Source organism: Sebastes fasciatus, chromosome 6 (genome assembly GCF_043250625.1).
Source record: "Sebastes fasciatus isolate fSebFas1 chromosome 6, fSebFas1.pri, whole genome shotgun sequence".
Classification (NCBI taxonomy): Eukaryota; Metazoa; Chordata; class Actinopteri; order Perciformes; family Sebastidae; genus Sebastes; species Sebastes fasciatus.
Genome location: NC_133800.1, coordinates 27,741,762 through 27,761,543, shown reverse-complemented (window position 1 = coordinate 27,761,543; position 19,782 = coordinate 27,741,762). Strand labels below are relative to the sequence as shown.

Below are 19,782 nucleotides of genomic sequence, written 5' to 3'. Positions count from 1 at the left end.
AAAGTCATAACTAAACTGTAATTTCCTCCTCCACAAAAGAGGCAACTTCCTCCAGGTCCGTGTGGTTCTTTCTTTGGAATAAACACAGTTTCTTGCACAATCTTTTCAAGGTCCTGATACTTGTGATAATGTGGTGCTGATGTGCCAAAAGATTAAGTATTTCCTTATTTGTGAAACCTATACTAAAGTATAACTTCACACAGGCGGCACGCTGCTCTATTTCCCCTCTAAAATAACACGTAAAATTACTACTTTATAATATTATGACTTTATTCTCATAATACGACTGTTTTTCTTGTAAACTTATGACTCTATTCTCATAATATCACGGCTTTTTTTCTCGTAAACCTTTGACTTTATTCCCTAAATTTTATGACTTTTTTTCTCGTAAACTTATGACTTTATTCTCATAATATTACGATCTTTTTTCTCGTAAACTTATGACTTAATTCTCATAATATTACGACTTTTTTTTTCTCGTAAACTTATAACTTTATTCTCATAATATTACAACCTTTTTTCTCGTAAACTTATGACTTTATTCTCATAATATTACGACTTTTTTGTCGTAAACTTATGACTTTAGTCTCATATTACAACTTTTTTTCTCATAAACTAATGACTTTATTCTCATAATATGACGACTTTTTCTCATAAACTTATGACTTCATTCTCATAATATTACGACTTTTTTTCTCAGAAACTTTTGACTTAATTCTCTCAATATTATGACTTTTTTTCTCTTAAACTTGTGATTTTATTCTCATAATATTATGACTTTTTTCTCGTAAAGTTATGACTTTATTCTCATAATATTACGACTTTTTTGTCGTAAACTTATGACTTTAGTCTCATATTACAACTTTTTTTCTCATAAACTAATGACTTTATTCTCATAATATGACGACTTTTTCTCATAAACTTATGACTTCATTCTCATAATATTACGACTTTTTTTCTCAGAAACTTTTGACTTAATTCTCTCAATATTATGACTTTTTTTCTCTTAAACTTGTGATTTTATTCTCATAATATTATGACTTTTTTCTCGTAAAGTTATGACTTTATTCTCTCAATATTATGACTTTTTTCTCGTAAACTTATGACTTTAGTCTCATAATATTACGACTTTTTTTCTCGTAAAGTTATGACTTTAGTCTCATAATATTACGACTTTTTTTCTCATAACCTAATGACTTTATTCTCATAATATTACGACTTTTTTTCTCGTAAAGTTATGACTTTTTTTCTCGTAAACTTATGACTTTAGTCTCATAATATTACGACTTTTTTTCTCATAAATTTATGACTTTATTCTCATAATATTACAAATTTTTTTCTCGTAAAGTTATGACTTTTTTTCTCGTAAACCTATGACTTTATTCTCTCAATATTATGACTTTTTTCTCGTAAACCTATGACTTTATTCTCATAATATTACGACTTTTTTCTCGTAAATTTATGACTTTAGTCTCATAACACGACTTTTTTTCTCTTAAACTTATGATTTTATTCTCAGAATATTACGACTTTTTTTCTCGTAAACTTATAACTTTATTCTCATAATATTACGCCCTTTTTTCTTGTAAACTTATGACTTTATTTTCATAATATTACGACTTTTTTTCTCGTAAAGTTATGACTTTAGTCTCATATTACAACTTTTTTTCTCATAAACTAATGACTTTATTCTCATAATATTACGACTTTTTTTCTCGTAAAGTTATGACTTTTTTCTCATGACTTTTTTTTCGTAAACTTCTGACTTTATTCTCGTATTACGACTTTTTTCTCGTAAACTTCTGACTTTATTCTCATAATATTATGACTTTTTCTCTTAAACTTATGACCTTATTCTCAAAATATTACGACTTTATTCTCATAATATTACGACTTTTTTCTCGTAAAATTATGACTGTATTCTCATAATACTACGACTTTTTTTCTCGTAAATGTATGACTTTATTCTCATAATATTACAACTTTTTTTCTCGTAAACCTATGACTCTATTCTCATAATATTATTACTTTTCTCTCAAAATCTCAGATTTTTTGTTTTTTCCCTCAATGTACCCCTAATACTCCGTGGTACAGCATTACCTCAAGACATGTCAACTATTCTGCGAAACAAATGTGTGTGAAATTAGTTTTTTCAACCCCTTCTTTGCACATCTAGAGTAGAACAGATACAGTACAGTCAGAATACACTATAAATCAATTTGAATGACACGCAGGTGCAATGTCATAATATGGGATTAAATCCTGGTGATCCTTGCCTCAAACGGCGTGGGCAGGCTTCTTAAAATAAATCTTTACAAATGACACAGTTTAGCAAACACAGGTTCTGCCGCCTCTCACTCATGCGCTCTACACACACACACACACGCACGCACGCACGCGCGCGGGCGCACACACACACACACACACACACACACACACAAGAGATGACATCATGTTGGGTCAGCTTGGGTTTTAGTGCTCAGCATGCTATATCTTACATCTGCCATTTCGAGCGCGTCATGTTAGCCTACATTTTACTTTGAAAGGGGCTTGTTATTTAACCAAGCATGCACATCCATGCATGCATGCAGGTAAGAACCTCTTGCAGCCTGCAAGGACTTAACAAAAATATGAATGACGTGATTGTGTTTGCATTAAAATGAATGCGAAATCGTGCGAAAAACAAAAGTGTCAAGGATGCATGAGACAACGGGTGCAGAGAACGTAGTAAAAATGTGTTTCGGCTCATGTGTAGTGGACGTTACACCGTCTCTCAACAGAAAGCCATTGTGACTGTGCGTTGATAGTAAAAAATCTCACTCACAGTCACAACAATGTAGGATGCAATGGAAGGTACCACAGTCATTTTTTCCACGCAGACTACAAATGCATGACAATGCTAAAAAATAACACCCAGGACAAGTTTCCTATAGCGTCCACCGTCATGTCAGCTTCAAAAAACAAATGTACACTTTCATTTACAACCTGTCACCCCCGTGTTTTTGCTCTCCATATACTCACCCCCCTGAGGAAGAAACCAAGCAGCAAAGAAAGCGTCAGTTCACACACAGCAGCAGCAGCCAAGTATCCAGCGTAGATTTTTGAAGCAGGTGCACAAAAAGACATCAATCAACAAACATGCACTTAAAAAAAAAAGAAGCAAACCTACGCACTTAAAACAGCAGCGAGCTGATGCTGCTGCTCTCCAGCACTCTTGAGCGGAGTGGCGTTGAAACAATATAGCCGAACAACGTCGAAAAACCAGGCGACGGTGGTCATTTACAACTTGTTTATTTAATATATCCAACTCCTAACTGCTTTAGCTCTCAGTAGCTTAGCCGTTGAGACAAGAGGAAGTGTCATGTCAGTTTGCTAGCAAGCGCCTGTTAACCGTTAACAAACAGTGACAGCGACACAACAACAACAACAGAGAGAGAGAGGGAAAAAAACAACAACAACTCACCTTTAGTAAAAAAAAAATAATAATAAGTCGTCTTTGTTCTCACTTCTTCGGTATAATTTTTAGTCCGACTCTGGAGATGTGTCGGTGTGACTTTGTGTGAAGAAGTGCTGTCAGTTGGTGTGTGTGGACTTCCTGAATGACGGAGCTCGAGCAGCCGCACGAGCACAACCCCTCGCGCCTCGTTGTGTTTGACAGCTCGCGCTCTGACAGACAGCCGGAAATAAAAAGTTGTCTCGTGCAAAGTAGAAGAAGGGTCCGTGCACTTTACAGGTGTAGCCTATATTGTATAGAATAAAAAAATGTCTTATGCACAACTGGTTTACCCAAAAATGAAATGCAAAAAATATATAGATAGCATTGAATATATCTTCCTTTCTTTCTTTCTTTCTTTCTTAAATATGTATGTTACAGTAATAATACTACACCTTTATTTCCTTTTGCAAAATCATTAAAGATGCATGCACTGAGTCGTACCGATTCTGTTGCAACTTCAAGTGATGGTAATCCAGGTCGTGTCCTGAATGTACTTTAGTGCAATGCTGCCACCTGCTGGTGCACTTTTTGAACTTCAACTGTAATTCAATTCATCTTTATTGACAGACTCGAAGTCCATTAAAAAACATACAACACAAACAATAATACATACATTAAAATAGAAACTGCCACTTTTTATAAAAGACAGTTATACGATACCAGTCACCCCTGTGGAAACATTGGTATAACAGTCTTTTATAAAAAAAGTGGCAGTTTCTATTTTAATGTCTTTATTGACAGACTAGAAGACCATTAAAAAAACATACAACACAAACAACAATACATACATTAAAATAGAAACTGCCACTTTTTATAAAAAGACAGTTATACCAATGTTTCCACAGGGGTGACTGGTATCGTATAACACTAAAACAAGGATTTGACAGTAGCATGATAATGGCGTTCTGAGAATCATTAAGCCAACATATGTATTTATACATATATACATACATGTAAGATAGATAGATGTACTTTATTGATCCCAAATTGGGGAAATTATTGTGTTACAGCAGCAGCCTGTTATCCAAGCAATGCACAGGAACAGTACACAAAATGTACATGTCAACACGAAAGAAATATATCCAAAGAATACAAAATATAAAGAATATTGGAATACACTATGAATATACTTGACTACTACAACTAGCATACAAAATCTAAATTATAAACATAGAATAACCCACTATATATATTAGCAAAGCGTGCAAGATATATACATTAGCAAAGCGTGCAAGATATATACATTGCCAAAGTGTGCAAGATATATACAATAAGCGTGCAAGATATATACATTAGCAATGCGGGCACTATATATACATTGGCAAAGCGTGCAAGATATATACATTAGCAAAGCGTGCAAGATATGTGCATTTGCAAAGCGTGTAAGATATATACAGTACATTAGCAAAGTGTGCAAGATATATACATTAGAAAAGTAAGGCAAAGGAATAAATGTTTACTTCTGAATTATGGATTATCACTCTGTACCATTCTGCTAAACACCCCAGATGGGACTTGAACCCACAATCCCTGGCTTAGGAGGCCAGTGCCCTATCCATTTGGCCACTGGGGCTGCATATTTTGTCACTCCTGATGTTGAAAACTAAACTGCAGACTAATTGTTCAGTCTGTAACACAAAAGACAAAATTGAAAATTGCCTGTTACAGTTTCCCAGAATATGTCTGACTATTGACTGGCTATTCAGTTTACTATCACTAAGAAAAAAAGAAAAGCTCAATGATAATTGATTATCAAAATAGTTTGAAATTTCTGTCAATAGACCAATCGATTAATCAACTCTGGTCTCAGCCAAAAGTGCCTAATGACCAACAAGGTCAGCGGCAAAAGGCTCTCTGGAGGTGGGCTCCTCAGGAGACTTGTTCAAGAGCAGCCGTCAATATTATGGTGTCAAGAACTGTATAGATCGTCTACACAGGATCAAACTAGTCTACTTTCAAATATAAAAGCCTGTTACTGTTACCAGGCTGTTACCACAGTTTGATATGTTTTTATCGTTTCTTTGTTTTTCCGGTGAAATAAAGTAAACTGACATCAACTGTAACCTTTGTGGTGGTTGCAATTATGATATGCTGCATGACTATAAGTTAAGGTTTTTGCTTAAAAGGTAGTATGCTAAAAAGCAATGAAGCATGAGACCAAATTCTGAGCTTTCTGATATTGTTGCTTACAGTAGTTTCTTGCAGTTGCATGCAGCTGTTATAAATCAGCACAGTATGTGTCTATCTTAAATTGTAGTGCAACATAAGAAATGTAAGAATAATGTGTTGGGACTTAATTCCTAACTTCCCCGATTTAAATTTGTAGTAAAATTATTACAACTAATTATTAAGAGGGTGGTTGTGTGTGACTGGGAACTTGACACAGGTGAGGAATGGTTCCAGGATCAGTGAACAGAAAGAAAACCTAACAACTAAATGTCACAAGATTATGTTGCAAAACCAACTTCACTATCATGCTGATGATTTTGGTGGAGGGATGCTAATCTCATGTAATTTTGCCTTTAATTATGACCTTCAACATTGTTATACCACACGAGTAATTGGGACATGACATGATGAGACGCTATAAGCATTCTTGCATACAAACTCAGCATTAAAGGTCCCATACCCTGCTCATTTTCAGGCTCATACTTGTATTTTGTGTTTCTACTAGAACATGTTTACATGCTGTAATGTTAAATAAAAACTTTATTTTCCTCATACTGTTGGCCTGAATAGGCCTATATTTACCCTCTGTCTTTAACGCTCCGTTTTAGCGCATTTTGACGGAATTGCGACGGAATTGCGACGGAATTGCAACGAAATTGCAACAGGATTGCGTTGCTAGGTAACAGCTTGGGTCCATGTGTACTTCCTGTCAGCTGATGACATTCACATACAGTGCAACCAGTAATAAACTGGGACATATTAAGAATGTGTACGTTTAAAACTGCGTAAAGGGTCCAAATATTGTATATTTGTGACATCACAAATGGACCGTAATCCTGACAGCTTGTTTCAAATGCAGAGTTTCTGAATACGGGCTGTGTGTATTTCCCTGTGGATTGAGCGTTTCGATACTTTCACAGTATTTATATAGGACTTAAGCCTGCTTTATAATAAAAAAAAATGAAAATCTCACTTTTTTATAATATGGGACCTTTTAAGGTCAGAGAAGTATGGCTTCCTATTTACATTCTACAATTACACACACATGCATGTTAAATTTTACTTTGACTGTTTTTGGACACTAAATAAATACATGAATGAATAAATAATTATATAATTTAATAATAATAATAATAATAAATAATAATAATAGATGGGTTTAGTATTATGTTACTGACAGTCAGTATATATAATATATATATAATAAATATAATGATATTTATAAATAATAATATCTATAATAATGAATAATAAATATAATAATAATAATAAAAATAATAATAATACATAATTGATCAGTTAAATGACTGAATAAATGTGGGGGAGAGGAAGAAAATTACAGCTCTTTTGGAGCCAACTGGTCAAAAATGTCTTATAAGTGATGGGGTTAATTTCTGAATAAGTATTTCTAAGCAAGGGAAAACAGACAGGATGCAGGAATAAATAAACATCTTCAATCTTGTGGTGGATTAATTGAAAATCACTGGATTTCACAAATGTTCTACTTCTGAGTGTATAAAAACTAAATGGATAGCGAGCCAACGGGAGCCAAAACAAAGAGACCCCACAGCCCCTTGATGTTCAGCAATATGCCTGATTACATTTTTGACCATATATCCCAATGCACATAAAGAAAACATGCTAATTATTAACTAGTATCTTTAAAATGAAATTATATAATTTAATTGCTTGAAAAATCAACTTCTTTTTAATGTTACACATTATTATTACATACATTATACACAGGCATAACATCAGACAGCTCGATACTCGGAGGTCCTGCCAGTTGTAGGCGCTGTTCCAAACACAAGCTGCAAAAAAAAAAACACAAATCGATTGTTTATTTTTTGTGTTTGTTTACATTTTTTTTCCAAATGGCTTCGACTTTGCTATCACCCATGGTGGATTATTACAACGATGAAGAAGAGCTGGACAGCGTGGAGGACGACGATGACCGCAGTTTCAGAGGCAGAGACTCAGAGGAAGGTAAAAAAGGAAATTGAACAAAAAAAAAAAAAAGCTGGCTGTGACAGTCCGTCGGGCTCTGTCTACTTGTTGGAGAAAAGAAACGGAAGCGCGCAATTTATTGCGTAAATTTAGCTTATTTTTTTTTAATGCATCTTTTTAAAAGGGATCTACAGATTACTTTCTATATTGATCAAGTTTTATTAGCACTTCCTAAATCACATTATAACAGCATGTACACCCAAAGCTAGTCCAATACGCTAGCTAGCTACATAACAAGTTAGCTACCGCCAATCAAGTGTCTGCAGAGTCGAGAAACACTTCAGAAACAAGTGATGTTAGACTACTTTACACTGGTTTAACATCTCCAGTGCTGATAGAAAATGTACCCCACTGTTAACGATAATAATACAGGAAAAAACCGCATTGTTTACATGCTAACTAGCTAGCTGAAGCTTCAATACTAACGTGTGTGGCATCAAATCAGCTTTTAACCACATTATTGGTCAGATTGGCTGCACGTTTATTGTGTTATAAATTGTTGCCTGTAAGTTAAGATAACATTTTATTTATTACATCTACCCTACCTATTTTACAAGTGCAATTACCTCTGTTTACATAACATCTATTTTTATATTTTATACTTTTAGTATAACACTTCTGTTTATATTTATTTATTACATCTATTTTACCTGTTTTATTTGCTTTATATAACTGTGAAACAGTTAGAATAGAATAGAAAGCTTTATTGTCATTGTATTAAATACAACGAGATTCACAGTTGCCACTTCTGGTCAGTGCTTTAAAACAAATACTTGACAAGACTAAACGAGGCAGATAAAACATAACAGGCAAACACACACAGTTATAAAGCAAATAAAACAGGTAAAGTAGATGTAATAAATAAATATAAACAGAAGTGTTACTCTAGAGGTATAAAATATATAAAAAGATGTAATGTAAACAGTTAATTGCACTTTTAAAATAGGTAGTGTAAATGTAATAAATAAAATGTAAACAAAGGTAGTTGCACTTGAGATGTATGTTGCATCAAAGGATATATTGCACAGACAAATCTATTTCACATGTGGCATCAATCAGCTTTATTAACCACATTATTGGTCAGATTGGCTGCACGTTTATTGTGTTATAAATTGTTGCCTGTACATTTTATTTATTACATCTACCCTTACCTATTTTAAAAGTGCAATTACCTCTGTTTACATTATATCTATATCTATCTTTTTACATTTTATACTTCTAGTGTAACACTTCTGTGTATTATTCTAACTGTGTTTACATCCCATCTGGATTCATATATAATAAATTATATCCCAAATATAATATATAATATAATATAATAAATAAAATGTTATCTTAACTTACAGGCAACAATTTGTAACACAATAAACGTGCAGCCAATCTGACCAATAATGTGGTTAATAAAGCTGATTGATGCCATATGGGAAATACATTTGTCTGTGCAATATATATCCTTGATGCAGCATACACCTCAAGTGCAACTACCTTTGTTTACATTTTATTAATTACATCTACCAGACCTATTTTAAAAGTGCAATTACCTCTGTTTACATTACATCTATTTTTTATATTTTATACTTCTAGTGTAACACTTCTGTTTATATTTATTTATTACATCTAATTTACCTGTTTTATTTGCTTTATATAACTGTGTGTTTTTACCTGTTATATGTTTTACCTGCCTCGTTTAGTCTGGTCAAGTATTTGTTTTAAAGCACTGACCAGAAGTGGCAACTGTGAAATCTTGTTGTATTTAATACAATAACAATAAAGCGTTCTATTCTATTCTAACTGTGTCACAGTTATAAATAAAATAAAATCAGGTAAAGTAGATGTAATAAATAAATATAAACAGAAGTGTTACAATAGAAATATAAAATATAAAAATAGATGTAATGTAAACAGAGGTAATTGCACTTGTAAAATAAGTAAGGTAGATGTAATAAATAAAATGTTATCCATCCACATATGGGTTAATATATAATAAATGATGGGGCTACATAGTGTTAATTAGCCAGCTAGCTACGTAGCTCGGAGCATTGACAGGTCGGTCGGCTGCGTGCTGCTGGTGTGTGTGTCCACTGTGCACTGCCCTTTTCCACACTATCCACTGAAGAGAGGACGGATATAGCTGTGAAAGAGAAAGAGAAAGACGAGAGGAAAAAGCAAGGCGATGACAGCACTACAAGGTTAGCTAGTTTCCTGACACTTCCACCCTGGACTTGCTTCTTTTCCCTTCCTCTCCTCCTCCTCATCCGGATATGTTGATGTCTGTTGCTTCCTAAACTACTAGGCGAGCTAGAATCGTGTTTTAGACTGAGCTAACTTAAGCTAATGCTAACCGAAAATGAAAGCTGCTGTGTCAGCTTAACAACGACCCCGGGCCTTTACTCTTCTTCTTCTTCTTCTTGTGTCGTTTTTTTTTTAAGGTAACACCATGATCTGATCGAGGTTAGCTTGTAAAAACTTGGCTCCCACAAGTTTGCCACATCGCACTACTAGCTTAGACATGTTAGCATTGCTAAAAGAGAGAGAGAGAGAGAGAGAGAGAGAGAGAGAGAGAGAGAGAGAGAGTTGCAGTTGGACTATGTCTGATTAATCCCACCATGCGGCAAATGCTTGACACATTAACAGCTATATTTCTGTCGCTAGTTAATGCATGTAGGTTGATTTAAGTTTACGAGCATTACAGCAACTTTATCTGCTGTCAACCCGAGACTACAGTGTGTGATCTTTCATGGCAAACTTGGGATTTGTGTCCCATTCAAACACAGGAGGGCATTCCCAAGCTAGGTTGTTCACCATTACCTTACCAATGCCACGCACGTCCTTTTATTAATCTGTACACAGATCTCTGCTGTCTTCTCTGTGGACTCAACTTATTGTGGAAAAGCTTAAAAAACTGCGTACTTACCTTGTGGTACAGCATGATGAAATGATCACATGTGAACATGAAATGATCACATGTACAGTATTTATTTAAATACTATCATTTCAGCATGTACAGTATTTATTTGTTCATAAATGTATAAACTACATAAATGATCACATGTACGGTATTAGTTGTTTGGTCTGTAAAAACTGCATATTTACCTTGTGGTACAGCATGATGAAATGATCACATGTGAACATGAAATGATCACATGTACAGTATTTATTTAAATACTATCATTTCAGCATGTACAGTATTTATTTGTTCATAAATGTATAAACTACATAAATGATCACATGTACGGTATTAGTTGTTTGGTCTGTAAAAACTGCATATTTACCTTGTGGTACAGCATGATGAAATGATCACATGTGAACATGAAATGATCACATGTACAGTATTTATTTAAATACTATCAGTTCAGCATGTACAGTATTTATTTGTTCATAAATGTATAAACTACATAAATGATCACATGTACAGTATTTATTGTTTGGTCTGTAAAAACTGCATATTTACCTTGTGGTATAGCATGCTGAAATGATCACATTTAAATACTGTACATGTGATCATTTCAGCATGTACAGTATTTACAAATAAATACTGTACATTATCACATGTACAGTATTTATTGTTTGGTCTGTAAAAACGGCATAACTACTTTGTGGTACAGCATGCTGAAATGATCACATGTACAGCATTTATTTAAAACAGAGAATCAGTTTTTGTATTATAATTGAGAAATAGTTTTGAGTCGACTCTTCTCTCCTGTTCATGGCAAACTTGGGATTTTCCCCCGGTGTCCCATTCATTCAAACACAGGAGGGCATTCCCAAGCAGGGTGTTCACCATTACCTTACCAATGCCACGCACGTCCTTTTATCAACCTGTACAGATCTCTGCTGTCTTCTCTGTGGACTCAACTTATTGTGGGAAAAGCTTTAGCATAATTACCTTGTGGTACAGCATGCTGAAATCCTTCTGTTATCAGGTTATTAAACTCAAGACAGTAGTAGTATTTCATGTGAGATTTTTATTGACAGTTCCCTTACATGAGAATCATGTAACCATGTCTATTTATTATCTATTTGTTTTTCTCTTATCTATTTTATTGCTATTTATTATATTTTATTAACTTATTTGCTGTCCTTCACCGACCTCTGTTTAACAGTTCTACTGGTCTGGTCTGTGATTGACATAACATTTTGGATGGTTGTCTGGATGTTGTCTGTGTGTGTTTGTGGGGTAAGCTGTGAATTGAATTGGCCTTCTTGGGATCAATAAAGTTGTCTGAATCTGAAATGATCACATGTACAGTATTTATTTAAAAACAGAGAATCAGTTTTTTGAATTATAGCTGAGAAATAGTTTTCTTCTTTCTCTGACCTTTCCCCAGACACGGAAGATGCCAGTGAAACAGACCTTGCCAAGCACGACGAGGATGACTATGTTGAAATCAAAGAGCAGTGAGTGTTTTGCCAACCATGCACGGATCAGCTGCTCTAACCTTAATAAAAATAATTTGAAGGTGAATGTTTTGAATGTTTGCCCCGGTGAAAGGAAATGTGATACTAGCTCTGGTTTATTTCATTTGCAGAATGTACCAAGACAAACTGGCCTCTCTGAAAAGACAGTTGCAGCAGTTACAAGAAGGTAATAATGTTTTTGTTTTTTTTGTTCTTATGACTGAAGTGTGTCAGGATTTTTTTTCAAATGTGAATGACTGCTGCTCTTTATCTTGTGGGATGGCATTGTGGGATTCATTTTCATTTTATGAAGGACACATCCAGATCCTAACTGGTTATTAATGGAGGTTCAGGATTACATCATCAGGCCACAAGTGCTGCTCATAAGTGCAGCCAGTGTCTCTGGCTAAAAAGAGAAACCAGCTGAGAAACGGATGATAAATGACGACAAACAGTCCTCTGCAAAGAGCAGCTCATTTTGATTCGTCAAGTCTGTCTGTTGTTTACTGATTCAAATTGTTTCTGAACAGTAAATTGAATGTGTAGAAATTGCTGAGTCACTGTGGGCTTTTTGTAAATCCAAATATAAGTGCAATATCAGTGTAATGTAGTTTAGAGACTGTGGGTGGGTGATGAGAGTAGCAGGTCGAGGATTTTGTATCTATGAACTCATACCGAGTCGAATATCAAAGATATGCACACATATGTGCAACAACTATTTTATATGGAAGACATTTAATAAGCACAATTTTTGCTTTTTTCCAAATTTTTCAAAAATCTTGACTTTGACCATTGTTGACTTTGCAGGTACACTGCAAGAGTATCAGAAGAGGATGAAGAAGCTGGACCAGCAATACAAAGAGAGACTCCGAAATGCAGGTAAGTTGAGCAACATTTAGAGACAGAACACACCGTCCTTTGCTTCTAATGAATCCACACCAGCTGTGTTTGGAGCCGATTATTCAAATTGTGGAGGGCTTCCTGCTTTAATTTGGTTTGTTTGGTCAGGAGAGAACATTGGCAATAAAGAGTGCTGCAAAACAACTGCTTGGAGAGGTGAGAACTAGGGAAAGGAAACCTGCCCAAATGCAACAGTTTATGGATATAAGAAGAGAAGTGTTGGTCATGGAAGTATTATATACAAAGAGGTCCGATTTCCCACATGGCTGCCGTCAAAAGACTTCTTATAAACTGTAGTGAACTTGTTTTAATATTATTGCGGTAATATTGTACATGTGGTGGTTGACTGTAGTCTTATAGTCTTTTTTTCTCCTGCTTTCTTTTCATATTAGAATCTCACAAAGTAATGCTGTGTTTCTCTGAAACTATCTTGTTTTGAATAAAACTTTATTTGAATTGTCAACGGACAAAACTGTATGGGTTCCTTGTTGATATTCAATGGTGTGAGCACCAATGTTATGACTGGTTTAGGGCTGCAAATAACTATTATTTTCATTTCATGGCAATTCATTTAATAGTTGACAACTACTCTATTGATCGTCGATTGAATCGTACAGTGTGAGGATAGAAGTCGTATATTTTTGATTTGGAGAAAAAGTGAATAAAACAAATAGTGTGACTTAACATGACACACAAGATTAACAAAAAAGTACAGACGTCATAATTTATTAAACTTACAAGAACGGATCTAATGTGTTTTAAAAAGGACTGAGCTTCTTCCTCTCTCTCTCTCTCTGCTCCCAGCCAATCCATATTCCACCATTTGACTGTTTTAATTATATTGATTACTTTATTGTTGTTGACTCAGTGCCTTGTGTCTGATCAGCTTTTTCCTTTGCTTGCCGTGTGTGCCAGAACTCATCTTTTTGCTGATCAAAATGTTTGATTTGTCCAGAATGCACTGCAAAAAAAGTGCTTTTGAGTTCATTGATTTTTGCTAAAAGTTTTAGGGTGTTTTTACTGTAAGCTTGTTTCTTTGTGACCCTGCTTTGCGTCATTCTTCTCTTTTCTACTCTTGAGGGTAACCAACATTTACTTTAGCTGTCAAAAGTCAGATATAATGTGCTAGTATAATAACATAATGCTTGTTCTACATGACCAGTTATGTTTTTCTCCCCCTTTACAGATCTGTTTCTCCAGCTTGAGGTGAATATAATATATGATTCTTCTTGCTGACTGATAATGTAGTTTATATGGAACTGCCGTTTACTTTTTTTCGTATTACAAGGAAAACAAACATCCCTTCTTTTTCCATCAACTCCTTCTCTCAACCTTCTGCAGACGGAGCAGGTGGAGAGGAACTATATCAAGGAGAAGAAGGCAGCGGTGAAGGAGTTTGACGATAAAAAAGTCGAACTGAAGGAAAACCTAATTGCAGAGTTGGAGGAGAAGAAGAAGATGATCGAGAACGAGAAATTAACAATGGAGCTCACAGGCGGTAAGAGATTATTAATCAGCAGAAGAGAGAGAAATGGGGTAAAAAAAGTATGTGGGTGGAAATGTTAAGTTGTCTGATCGAAATAGGACTTTCAGAATCAGTAAATTAAGATGTTGCTGTCTGTCCTTTTGAATTGTCTGTGCTTTTTGGGAACGTTTGACACTCTTTATTTTATTGTTGGATCTCAGTTTGTCATTATTTCTTCATACACAGACTCAATGGAGGTAAAACCTATCATGACCCGGAAGCTGAGGAGACGGCCCAATGATCCGGTCCCGATACCAGACAAACGGAGAAAACCTGCACCAGATATCCTTCACATACAGTTTCAGCCTCTGATTGGCAGCTATCACTTTAGATGAATCTGTGAGCGGTAGATTATTCCGTTTTTCTTGTACTGGTAGCATTTGCACTTTCTCAAGATACTTTTTGATTCCCAGGGGAGATCTTTAGTTTCAGTCAAACAGGTCAGCTACATCTGTTGAGGTTTCTCAGCCAAGTTGTGTTTAAAAATGTCCTCCTTAACTCTTCACACCTCAGCTAAACTATTTGTTAACAGATGAACAGATAATGGAAGATCTAAGAACACTAAATAAGGTAAGTGTTTCTGAATGTCTTGATATTAAGCACGTCCCCGCTGAATCACATTTTTTTTTTTCTTTTAACATTTTCACACCTTCTCCTTTACAGCTTAAGTCGCCGAAACGGCCAGGTATGTCGATGCTCACCTTTTACAGGTTAATTTCCATTTGTCGTGCACAACGAGTTTAAGAAATATTTCGTCATTTGCTTTTTTGCTGCGTTAGATGAGAAAATCAACTCCCACTCCCATGTCTGTACGCTCAATATGAAGCTATAGTTAGCAGCTGGTTAGCTTAGCTTAGCACAAAGACTGGAAACAGGGGCAACAGCTAGCGTGGCTTGGTACGAAAGGTCAAGAACTCTGGACTATTGTCTATTTTTTGGCTGGGAAGCAGTAACTTCCAGGCAACCAGCAGAGAAATTAAAAAAATAATTTATGTATTTGGCATATTTCCCAATGGACATTATGGTCATTGATCATTTATTTGGACAACTACACGTGATACCGGCTAAAAGCCGGCATCTGCTGGCCAACGTAAACCCTGGTTGTAACTTGATATTGACTAGACAGAGAGGAAAGTGGTAACATCTCACTCTAGTCTCAGCAAGAAAGCAAATAACATTAAAACTGTTTGTACATGATGTGTTTTGCATGGCGATACTAATCAGGTGCTTCTCCCTCTTCAGTGTCGCCGACGACTCCGGAGCACATCCCCCCCGCTCCCATGGAGAGCCCCATCCAGCGCTACGAGGCCCGCATCGAGGACGGCAAACTATACTACGACAAACGATGGTAATTCGTATTTAATTCTCTTAACACACATTTCTCACATAGCTCGACTACAGCTTGTGTCACCACTAGATGGCCACATTGCCATGAGTTTGACGTCTCTGGTGTTTGGTCGGTCTTCAAAAGACATGTTACAACCACTTTGATGGCAGCTTCTTTTTGTTCTGCGCTACAGAGAGAGATATTTCTCAGGAGCCACTGAAAAGGTGCTCGCGCTTGAAGTCACCATAAAAATCCATATACCTTGACCTGCCACAGGTCCGGTGCCCTTTTGTTTGAGAGCAGAGCTCTGTATCAGACATGTGTCAGAACATAAGGTCATGTGAAGAAGGGTAACAATAATAGAGCTCTGTCTTATTAGCTGCTGATGTAGACGGAGGACGTTGAGAGGAGCAAGCTGTGAAGTATGTGCACTTTTCTTTCAAGGCAAAGTCTCATTTGTTCATCGCTAAAGAAGACGCCGCCACCGGAAAGCCTTCACAAAGAGCCGCAGGGAGACACATGCGTCATTATTCTTCAGTGGGCCCTTAATGATCAAACGTTGTGGTTGGCAGTCTCTTCCCCTGGGTTGGTTCTGTCCTCTGACAGTTTGGAGCCATTAAAACAAAACAAAAAAAAGACTTTTTGTTTTGACTTTCAGTCCAATTATCTATTTAGTGCCATCTCAGGAGGAATGTGGTTTATTCAGCTGAGTAAAATGATGTATAATGAACCTCTCTCCTGCCTGCACTTATGCCTATCCCTCTTGTCTCACCATGAATGCCGAATTAATGCGTTTGTGTGTTTTTTTTTATGCTGACAGGTACCACAAGAGCCAGGCCATCTACCTGGAGTCAAAGGACAACACAAAGATTAGCTGCGTCATCAGCTCAGTGGGGACCAATGAGGTGAGCTTTAGTTCTCCTCCGACTCCTGTTGTACATACAACTGAGTTTACAACTTAAAACACCATGCTGGTGGTATTCTATATTTTCCTTACGAAGTATTGTCTGTGTAGCCAAAGCTTGATATGTTTTATTCCTCTGTGCCATAGAGCTCCATTGTGGTCCATAACCATTAAACCATTAAAAACACATTAATGAGCCACACTGTTGCACTGGGTGACATGTTCCCTCATTACCATGAACACTCACACTGCAGTTTATTTTGAGTCAATCCCACATACACCGTCCCGCTGCTGTAAATGCCCGGAGCTGAAAATAGTCTCCAACAAATGCACTATTTACTCCTGTTTGAAGAACATTTGTCATTGTCAGTTTTGGTCTTTCGGTGGGAATCGTTGACAATAAGAAAATTACAGAACAACACCAGTCTTATCCTTTTAAATCTAGAGTTGGTAATCTTCTTCAAAACATTTTTGTTATATTTGTTGAAATTCTCATTACATCCCGACAGCGATCAATAAATTAAATGCTCTGACAAAAAATGAAAAGATTCTGGTATATGTGGCTGTCACAGGACTGTAATAAAGCTGTCAGAGGCGCAGACTCTGCCTGTGAACTCATTGCACATCACCAGAGTCTTTATTATGATATGTTTACGTTCATAAAGAGTACCGCATATCACATTTGAACCAGTACCAGTACCTTTAATTCAGTACAGGTACCCAACAGTACCTTTTTCGGTACTTTACTCTCTCTGTAATAACAAAAATGTAATTTCAGTAGCAAAAATAAGTACTTCTCAATTTCAACATTGGTATTTATTCAGAGCATTTTGTCAGTTTTTAGAACATTTTATATACAACGCAAAATATTGTGACCGCTGTCGGCTCGCCACTCACTGTGACTCGCTTTCTCTCTCTTTCTCTGCTGTGGACACGCGCGGCTCATACTCTCTCACCCAGATGTGCTCTCAGATAGCCAAATTAGGCACCGATTGATTTAACGTGAATCGGTACTCGGTAGTATCAACATAATTTGTTTGGTACCCTTAAAAGTACCGACTTCGGTACCCTACCCTTGTTCATAATGATAATTTTGGGGGAGTTGCTTTGGAGGGAGGTCTGAAGGGACGGTCTGTCAGTGTTGCCGACTTGGCAGCTTTCTGGCTAGATTTAGCGACTTTTGGAGCTGTGCAGCTTTCATTGGAAAAGAGTTGGCAACACTGGGCTTGGTTTTTTGGTTGGATACATTTTAAAATCTAGGGTACTCTTGCTAGTTTCTCAACATTACTGACCTTAGCTTTAAATATTGTTTGTGCAGTGGAGGGCCCGACACTTGAGTGGTAGAAGGGGAAGAGATGCCAGCCACTGATTTTGTTTTGCATATTTTACTAGTGTTTGATGAGCAACAAGTGCTGATTTATAGGGCTGCCCCCCTCTTAGTTGATTAGTCAACTAATTGGTCGTTTTGGTCTTAGTCAAGGAAGATTTCTTTAGTCAATTAGTTGTCTCTCATGCTTTTTTCATGCTGAATGACTTATTTCCAAGAAACTTATGAGCACATCTCTGGTAAACACAAGATTTAAAGTGGTGTTTTTGTTTGATTCTTTGTGGAGAAACCCTACTAAATCCTACTAATTTCCCGCTCTAATCAACACAAGACTGTCACTAAGAAAGAATGATCACTGGAAAAGGAAAGTTCTTCTTTCCGGAGCACTCTGATACAAGTATAATGTGAATTTATTTCTGGAGTACCCTGTATTTTTTAGTTGAACATGGATGTGGTTTATATTGACAGCTACTGTGTAATACATTTATTTCTAAATGTCCGTATTGATGAATTGTCTCATCTTGGTTCTCCAGATTTGGGTGAGGAAGACAAGCGACAGTACAAAGATGAGGATCTACCTGGGACAGCTGCAGAGGGGAGCGTTTGTCATCCGCCGACGGTCGGCTGCGTGAAACATTACCCCACCCCTCCCCACCCAACCCCCATCTGTTCATTTATCCATCCATCCATCCATCCATCCATCCATCCATCCGCTTGTTCATCCACTGTTTCACTATTTGGTGCATCTCAGTTTGACACGTGGCCTCTTATTCTTCATCATATACACCACCCCCCATTACACAAGCATACACACACCGTCTTCCGTGGCCAAGAGAATATCTCATCAGATTTTATCGGTTTCCCCACATAAACCAAATGATAGTACAGTAAAGGTGGTGATATACGCAACTGGCTGTTTTCCGGCATTATTTGTCACTGTGTGGCATGTGTGTGAAGGCAGTTAGTTGTCATAAAGGAGCCTACTTTGATTTTGTGTCTCATGCTGTCAACACAAATCTTTTCTACACCATGCAGTCTTACATATTTACATTTATCATTAAGTTATTTTTCTTGAACAGCCTCATGTTGGCCCACAGAAACTGTCTTCAAGCCTTTGAAAGTGTCTCACTGGTGACAAAGCGAGCACTGAAAAACAGACGAGGAAATGCATCAGGTTTGGCTGATTATCATGAATCTCTTGACTGAAGAAGTTACAGTTTCCTCATAGCAGGAGTCATGCCATTTGTCAAAAGAATACTCCTTTTGCACTGTAATCGAGAAATGTCTGCTTGCTATGCTGATGGTTTGTTTAAAGTCCTATGTATTAACACCTAAATTTCTTATTTGAAAAAAATGTATTTTGACGTTTTTATGTTTTTTTTCTTTGTCATTTTGTGTGATCCTCTCCATATGTGAACGACCTGGATTAATTCAACTGTATTTGCATGTGGAGCGCTAAGTTGAATGTTGATTTGTACCGTGTTCCATTTTATTAAAATGTTTTCTGCATTTTATTAATTTGATGAAAAGGTTCATTGCTTTAATATTTCTGAAATACATAAACAAGTTTGCTGGCGTTAGACTAGTCATCAACGTTGCACTATGTTCATCTGCTTGTCGCTGACTTAAGTCTGAAGTAGTTTGGCGCTTAATAGCAAGCATACTGTGGGATTCTAGAGGTTTTTCACTGAAAACAGCTGCCTGGAAACGGGAGTGGTAAGACTGAGCC

General features: G+C 36.4%; 2 protein-coding genes and 1 non-coding gene across 11 annotated transcripts in view; 1 reads left to right on the top strand and 2 right to left on the bottom strand.

The window, feature by feature from the left end:
- taok3a (TAO kinase 3a) overlaps positions 1–3,641 on the bottom strand; it is a 79,443-nt gene extending 75,802 nt beyond the window's left edge. Inside the window, exon 1 of one of the 4 annotated variants that reach the window (XM_074638966.1) lies at positions 3,464–3,641. The gene's annotated coding sequence lies outside the window, so the exon portion shown is untranslated. Of the gene's footprint in view, positions 1–3,021; positions 3,047–3,173; positions 3,325–3,463 lie in introns of those variants that run through there. The other 3 variants (XM_074638962.1, XM_074638963.1, XM_074638964.1) reach the window with 3 other exon arrangements.
- A 1,355-nt stretch (positions 3,642–4,996) lies between these two features.
- On the bottom strand, positions 4,997–5,069 carry trnar-ccu (transfer RNA arginine (anticodon CCU)). Its single transcript has one exon. It is a non-coding gene; the product is annotated as a tRNA-Arg (tRNA).
- A 2,369-nt stretch (positions 5,070–7,438) lies between these two features.
- Positions 7,439–19,571, top strand: suds3 (SDS3 homolog, SIN3A corepressor complex component). Of its 6 annotated transcripts, none has more exons than XM_074638957.1 (12): positions 7,439–7,651; positions 12,001–12,070; positions 12,202–12,257; positions 12,878–12,949; positions 14,157–14,176; positions 14,312–14,468; positions 14,682–14,777; positions 15,004–15,065; positions 15,159–15,180; positions 15,738–15,843; positions 16,643–16,727; positions 18,587–19,571. In XM_074638957.1, exons 1-12 carry the CDS (start codon positions 7,540–7,542, stop codon positions 18,683–18,685), a joined length of 957 nt encoding a protein of 318 aa, XP_074495058.1. In that variant the 5' UTR covers positions 7,439–7,539; the 3' UTR covers positions 18,686–19,571. The 6 variants fall into 6 exon arrangements, with proteins under 6 accessions (XP_074495058.1, XP_074495061.1, XP_074495062.1 ...); XM_074638960.1 differs by having other exon boundaries at positions 7,440–7,651; positions 14,682–14,768; positions 14,995–15,065; positions 15,159–15,205; XM_074638956.1 differs by having other exon boundaries at positions 7,441–7,651; positions 14,682–14,768; positions 14,995–15,065.
- The last annotated feature ends 211 nt before the right edge of the window (positions 19,572–19,782 follow it).

Excerpts from the sequence above, each read along its gene's own strand:
- suds3 (XM_074638957.1), top strand. The coding sequence starts at position 7,540 with ATGGCTTCGACTTTGCTATCACCCATGGTGGATTATTACAACGATGAA. Across the intron at positions 12,071-12,201 it reads TATGTTGAAATCAAAGAGCA|AATGTACCAAGACAAACTGG; the intron begins GTGAGTGTTTTG and ends TTTCATTTGCAG. Across the intron at positions 15,844-16,642 it reads CTATACTACGACAAACGATG|GTACCACAAGAGCCAGGCCA; the intron begins GTAATTCGTATT and ends TTATGCTGACAG.